The sequence below is a fragment of the Lepidochelys olivacea genome (assembly GCF_965140295.1).
Source record: "Lepidochelys olivacea isolate rLepOli2 genome assembly, chromosome: 3".
NCBI lineage: Eukaryota > Metazoa > Chordata > Testudines > Cheloniidae > Lepidochelys > Lepidochelys olivacea.
In genome coordinates, this window is record NC_140413.1 from 99,778,176 (window position 1) to 99,785,921 (window position 7,746).

The 7,746-nt window shown below is 40.9% G+C and overlaps 1 protein-coding gene across 1 annotated transcript in view; it reads right to left on the reverse strand.

Moving 5' to 3' along the window:
- ARHGAP18 (Rho GTPase activating protein 18) overlaps positions 1 to 7,348 on the reverse strand; it is a 120,070-nt gene extending 112,722 nt beyond the window's left edge. The window contains exon 1 of the mRNA XM_084622851.1: positions 7,063 to 7,348. Within this exon, the coding sequence (XP_084478977.1) occupies positions 7,063 to 7,106 (44 nt within the window). The 5' untranslated portion in view covers positions 7,107 to 7,348. The remainder of the gene's footprint in view (positions 1 to 7,062) is intronic.
- Between the last annotated feature and the right edge of the window lie 398 nt (positions 7,349 to 7,746).

Genomic DNA, 7,746 nt, shown 5'->3' on the forward strand with positions numbered 1-7,746 from the left:
GTCTATGTGTAGACAAGATCTAAACTTAAACGCCTGGTCCCTCAGCTCTTATGAGCTTGTGAAGGGCTGCTTCTTGTGCTCAGGATCCTCTGAAGAAAAAGACATGGAGGAGTTGTGAATAGCTCAATAAAGATGACTGACCACAGTGCAGCAGCTTCAGTTGGAAAAGCAAATAAATGGCTGGGCAGATTCATAGTGTCACAGGGAAGAATACAGAATTATAATAAAAGCAAAAAAACCTATTTAAAGAACTCTAAGGTTGTAAAATTAAATGGACAATAGTAAAAACTTCTGAAGTTAACAGGTTTCAGAGTAACAGCCGTGTTAGTCTGTATTCGCAAAAAGAAAAGGAGTACTTGTGGCACCTTAGAGACTAACCAATTTATTTGAGCATAAGCTGTAGCTCACGAAAGCTTATGCTCAAATAAATTGGTTAGTCTCTAAGGTGCCACAAGTACTCCTTTTCTTTTTGAAGTTAACAGGTAGCCATAACTATGTCCCCTTGTGCACAGGCATTACAATTCAGTGTATTAATTGTGGTCACATACAGTTTCTCAAACAAGGCAATTAAGGGCCTGTAAACCCTCATACTAGCAAGAAAGGACTACTAATGTGAGTGAAGTTTGCATATCAGGCTCACACAATTCAGTTTTTTCTAGAAAGGGCCAGAATGTGGCCCGTCCTTCATGCCGGTGCAAGGCAGTAAGGTGGCTTAAGGCTCCCCCTTACTCCCTCACACCAGTGTGCTGTACTGGGTCTTCCAGGGTGCAGAGGTAGCACATTCTGCAGAGCTACTACATGCCCCACTTGTGCAGTTGGGCCAGAACGGGAGGGAATGGCGGAAGTGGGTGAAACCTTGGCTCCAGCCCCGCAATATTACCAATGGCATAGTTACGCAGGTCAGTTGGGGAACATACACTATGCCAAGATCTCTTGCCATGTACTCCCTAGCAAGAGCAGCAGGGAGACTGGGAGGGTTATTTCTGGAAGGGAAGCACCACAATGCTGAGCTAGCTCATAACATCATGATCTACCCTAAGCAGCACATCCTACAGTCGTTGCTCAAGCAAAACTCCTGTCTAATTTAACTAGAATTTTATGAGAGTGTAAGAATTCAGGACTGGAGCCAAAGGTTGAGGGATGAAGGAAGACCTGACTAATGGCACGAAGAGAAAAGTATATTTTATTCTGACCCATTTTTCTAAAAATATACATAAAGGGAAACTACAAAATCTGGCACTCTTGTGACCACTCCACAACAAAAGGCATGGCCTTAGTACTAGCTATTTCAATATAATCTTGCAGCATTTCCTAAATTCACTTTCTAATAATTCTAAGCCACTTTATAACAAAACATACAATTAATGCAAAATAAATACTAGCATTATCTTTCTTTTGTAAAAAAGAAGTCTTCCTATTTAAATGTATTTCACAATCTTGTTGTTTTCCTATTTCTTTAGCTTCATAAGTTTTAAAAACCTCCTAAAATAAAGAGAAATAGCACCCCACACAACCATGCTCTCATGAATTTACAGTGTCCTTTATATGATATACTGGAGGTATATCTTTGGTAGCATTCAGTGGCCATTCTCTTCATGAATGCTGTCTTGTCTTTTTGGGTTTATTATGTCTTTGTAGTCTTCTGTTTGTTTAGTATTTCTTGGTGTTGTGATTTGGGGCTTCTGACTCCTTTGTTTGTTCTCAAGTATCCATGTGCATCTGTTTTGATTTATTTAATTTTCATATGGTACAAAATATTCTTTGTAAATAATTATTACAAAAAAGAAAATATATGAAACCATCTGACTTGTGCTGAGTTTTATTTTTTTCGAAACAGCAAATTTTCACAGCACAGTCAGCTATGGGCCTTATTTAGAGTTGGGAAGGATTTATATTTAATTGAAGAATTTAAAATATGAAATTTTTTGTTCTCTAATAAAGGTTCATAAAAAAAATCACATGGCACAGAACCTAAATATTTCCTTTTATAAAACATGGTGTAACAAGATGTTAGAAAAAATCATTTCCTAATAATTAATAATCTGATTAACCACAAATTAAAAATAGACATTATGGCCCAGATACCAAAATGTGTTTAGGCACCTAAATCCCATTGAAATCAATAGGTGTTAAGTGCCTAAATACCTTAGAGGATCAGGACCCAAGTGTCTGATCATGTCCCACTGAAGTCAATGTTAGTTTTACCATTGATTTCAATAGGCACTTTACCATTCACCTCTTATTGAACTTGAGCCTATAACGTCATCAGTCCAAGTAGGTGTTTGTGTCTGGTATCTACCAAATATTCATACCTGACCTGCTTATCTGTTAAAGAGGTATGTTTTGTTTTGTTCTCAAAAATATCCTTCCTGAAATAAAATGAAAAGGTCACTGTATCAGGCAATATCCTGTTTTTGCAGCTACCACCTTTAGGACCCTATTTCTGAGTATATTAACTACAGCAAAGTTCAAAGGTGAATCAGGTAGGCAAAAATCCAAACATCCTTACATGAGAATCTGCTCAGAGTTCTCTTCAGTAATTGTTCCTCTGTGGTGGTAACCTCATTCTATTTTTCAGTAATTGCTGAATATGATCTCTATATGACAATCATCCATGATGTCTGTGCTATTTCCATAACACAGGATTATCTTGTCACAAATTATGTAGCTAAAATCTTACAGGATAGGATCCGTGTCCTCCAAGTCCTCACTATCCAAACATCTTTCAAATGAAATGCCAGTGTAATGTTTGCTGTTTACTTGCATTGTAGTAGCACCTACAAGTCCCAGCCATAGACCCCACTGTGCTAGACAATATAAGCCTTTTGGGGAAGGGATCATCTTTTTGTTATGTGCTTTTACCATCTAAGTATAGGACAACACTCACCAGCTGAATACAGATAGATGGGGAGCAGAAGAAAAATGAGACTATGCTGATCAGCACAAGGCATTGGTCACAGCACACCAATTGCCCAACCATTCTCAAGTCCCCAGCCTAGCTTCCTGTTCTGTTAATTCCCTGCCTATCCAATTCCAGAAACCTGCATTCTGGTTTATATAAACAGACATTATATTGCCCAAATTTTGAGTAAGCAGAAACCTACTCAAGGTTTTGTGGGTTTTTTTTTTTAAAATCATGGCTCATAAATGACTTTTTTTTCTCTCAATTTCCAATGATACTTTATCAGTACATGTCTCCTCTTTGCTTTATTGTATTCTGGGTTTATTATTACATTTATAAGACACTAGATAGTTGTAGCAAGTATAAGCACAATTTTACAGTGAGCCTAAACTATTGAAACGGAGTACTGTTCAACTAAATTTAGATAATAAAATATCAATGTTTATTTTTACTCTTGTCTGTTATACAATTAGTGTCTTTTAGGGTTGCAAGTTTCTTCTCGAATCTTTACTGGGAGATTAAGGGGATGCACCCAAAGCAATTTTTTGGTTGGATGTGGGTGCATGGCAGGTCCCTGCTGCAGGTGACTCTGAGGCTCCACCTACCTTATAGTTGGGGCCCTACCAAATTCACAGCCATGAAAAACATGTCACAGGCTGTGAAATCTGGTATCCCCCCATCAAACAGTGCTTTTATCCTATACTATACAGATTTCACTGGGTACTAGCACTTCTCAAATTGGGGGTCCTGACCCATAAGGGAGTTGTTGGGGGTGGGGGGCTCAAAGGTTATTTTAGGGGGATCATGGTATTGCCATCCTTGCTTCTGTGCTGACTTCAGAGCTGGGTGGCTGGTGAGCAGTGACTGTTGGCTGGGCATCCAGCTCTGAAGGCAGCAGCGCAGAAGTAAGGGTAGCAGTACCACAAACAATAACTTTGCAACCCCTCCCCGCCCACACACAACTCCTTGTTGGGTCAGGACCCCTACAATTACCACACCATGAAATTTCAGATTTAAATAGCTGAAATCATGAAATGTAAGATTGATTATTTTTTAATCCTATGATTGTGAAATTGACCAAAATGGACCATGAATTTGGTAGGACCCTAATTATAATGCTTAATCATGGCAGCTCATGACTGTCTGGCATGGTTGGGACATGGATGTCCCTATCACTTTTGTTATGTGGATGGAACAACAAGATTACATAACTTTGTTAAAGAATCAGATTACAAACCAGGTCTAGACTGTAATCCGTGGAGGCCCCTTGGGGATGCTTGAGTAGCCTTCCTTAACCTGTTATAAATCAAAGTATGAGCTGTACCTTCTGCTGTACATTGACTCAAAGTACACCTTTACTTGTCTCCCTGCTTTCAGATATCGCCACCCTCCACTGCTCCAAGAGTGCAGCATTGTTTTCTCTTCCCCACTCAGACCCATTCAGAATGCTGCTGCAAAGATCTTTTTTCCTAACCAGTAGCTTTGACCGTGTCTCCCCTCTCTTTGCATCCCTCCATTGGCTCCCTTTTCTCAATCCCATCAAAAATAAGGTACTTGTCTTCATCTACAAGGCCCTTTGTGGCCCATTCCCTACCTAACTGCCATCTCTCATTTACTAGGGAAATGTCTGTTTCCCACCTCCAATCAGCCCACAATGCTAGCCTCCAATGCCCCCTTGTGCTTCTGGTCATACTGCCCCTCATGCTTGGGAGAAGCTCCCCATAAACATTCACAAAACTAACTCATTATGCTCCTTTAAATCCCTCTTAAAAAAATCTTTTTCACTAAAGACTACAAAAAACTAGACAACGGTTAGGCTCAGACCACTGCCTATCATGCTGACCAGCATTGCCGGTTTCCTTGTACTCTCCCATCTGTCTGTCTATTTGTTGTCTCGTTTCTTACTTAGATTGTAAGCTCGTTAGGGAAGGGACCATCTTTTTGTTCTGTGTTTGTACAGCTCCCGATCCATCACTAGGGCTCCTAAGGACTATGGTAATACAAATAATTAATAATAATAATAAATCCAGAAACTACAGAAGGCCCACATTGCATGCGAGCTGAGATCCGAAGGACCACGTGGGTTAACTGTGAAGCCATATAGCAGGTCTCCATAGTGTTCCATTCCACTGGAGTGTGGACGAGTGAGGCACGATAGTGGAGGTTGGAGCACAATGAATGGGTCTGCAGATCTCACAATTTTACTGACCCACAAATACACATAGTAGAGGAGCAGGAGCATACAGCTGTGATTCTTGCCCAGTCCCTCTATTATGTACTGATTTGGCAAAACCAGAGCCAGATTTTCAGTTAGACCTGTGCAACTGCACAGATGCATTTGCGTGCTCTTCATTATTTGGGCAAATAGGCAAAGTACACTTTTGGATCATGTATTTGTGCATACACATTCCCAGTTAAATGCCTAACGTGAGTGTGCATGGGCAAGACCAGCCGTTTGTTTGCCTGATTTGTTGGGCAAAAGTGTGTGCATGCAAAAGTGTGCATACATTGTGTGTTTCTAACTTTGAAAACGAAAATGTGTTTCTAACTTCGAAAATATGTGCCCTAATTTCTGTTTACATGTAAGATTGTGCTCTTTACCTTCCGATTCTATTCTTAGAAAATATTCAGGTCCATGATTTTGTCAGTATTGATATGCTCCAGTTAAATATGGATAATACCTATTTCAAAGGAACATTATGAGGATTAATTTGTTGTACTCTTAATGTTTTCTTGTGACATCAGGTTGCTTCAGCAATTATTCAGCACCTTTAAACTTCTCTACGTAAACAGTTCTTGTGGCATCAAAATGGGTTAGATTAGAAGCAACTCATGTTATGGACAATTAATTCTCTCTTGAGAACAGTGCTCATTGTAGTTATTTAGGGCCACTGACTTCAATGAGAAGTGAGGACTTTCAGCATCTCAGAAGAAGCCCAGCACCTTACAGGAAACTTTGCAGGATCAGTTTTATAAAGTTATCCAAAGTATATGTTTTCTAATCACTTCACCTCCCAAGAAAATGAAGTTAAGTCTCTGGTGGAATGATATGCCTTTACAATATATATAAAATCACTGTTAATATTTAAAATTTATTTTAAGATATCTATATATCAACATTTCACAAATCCAGCTTAAAAATAACCAACAAAAAAACCTCACATTGGCCATTCAATTGTTTGTTGGGGGTGGTGTTTTTTCATTTATTCCTTCTAAAGATTTATTTTTAAAAAAATATTTAAGTTAAATCCAACATTTTAATGCATATTTTCTGTTTTGAAAATGTTTCACCATAAATGTCACTGCTTTTAGAAACTGGATTTCTTATCAGGAATATGCTCCCTTAAGAGTCTTGTAATTCCTTTGATCTTTGACTATTACAATATAATTGTTTACCTGATCACACAATACATCCTTGTATATTTGTACCCTTGCTTTCTGTCCATGGGAGTCAACAATATTTGTATTCATATTTCAGATTCTAAAGGGAGTAGTTTTAAGAAAAATTGGCTCAGCAATGTGATCTCTCCATGGCTATATTTAAAAGGGGGTGGGGGGAACTGAAGCAAGCTTATTTAATCCATTCAGTTAGAAGGGTGCTAGCCAAGTACACTATTATGGTGATTACAGACCTCTGATATAAAACAATAGCTATCACATTTTAAAAAAACCCTTAAACTATTTATTGTAATGAGTTTTCAATAAGCTAATAATATAGTATTGTGTGTATATATATATATAATAAAACAATTTAAGTCTATCATTTGTATTTTTCCTCCTTTATAAATTAATGCCCTTCACAACTACAGGATATGACATGGAAAATGGTTGTGGTTTTTCACCTCTATTTCACGAAACTAGAAGCAAGTGAGATGACAGCTGCAAAAGTTGCTCTCCTGTTTTCTATTTAGGAACAACCCAGCATGCGGAAAATAACCTACCAGTTACCATTATACTTGCAAAGTTAGTACCACTTAGGGGAATCTATCCCAGGTTGCATTCAACCATCGCCCCAGGAGAGAGTGGGTGGCTGGTGGTGGCAACTGGGCACTGGGTGCATTTGGTAGGAAGGGTGTGTGTAGGCAGAGTGGAGGTGTGGGTGGGTGGCAAGGGATGTTTGGTGGTGTGTGTGTCTCAGAGCCAAATGTGTCCTCTCTTACCTTAGATGCAAGTAATGCACCAGCTTGGTTACCACAGTAACCATCTTGCTGGAGTCCAATGTCTCAGCCTGTGGCACGGGAATCCCAGAACCAAGAGAAGGTCAAAGCTGCCAATGGACTCCTCCTCCTCCTCCTCCTCCTCCCCAGGCGGCTCGCTCCTGGCTGCTGCCTTCCTCCTTTGTCTCCCTCAGGACCAGGCACTACGGGGGCGGCGGCGGCGGCTTTGCCTCTGGCGCTTTCACCCGCCCTGCAGGCTTAGCGCCGCCGAGCCCCTGCCTGCCGCTCATCCCTGCTGCGCGGACAGGACCCGGAGGGCGGAGGAGGAGCGGGGCTTGCAGAGCTGCGGGCACCAGGCGGGCGGGTGGCAGGAGCTGCGGCCAGGCCCCCTCCCCCGCAGAGCTGCACCTCGACCTACAGCACCGCCTCTCCGCCCCGGGGGCAGCCATTGGACCCCAATGAGCACCCGAGTCTCCCGCCATTTCCTCCGCAGACACCCTGTGGGGTGGCGCTGGGCTTTGGCTGACTCAGTCAGCTCAGATCCCGTTAGGGATCGAAACGCTTTGATTGCGCATTCATTTAAAATGTGTCGAACACAATATTAATGCACGGCACCTTACACGAGCAAAGCTTACGCTGGCATGACTGAAATCCCCACAAGTCCATTTCGGATTGTTTTTGGAGACA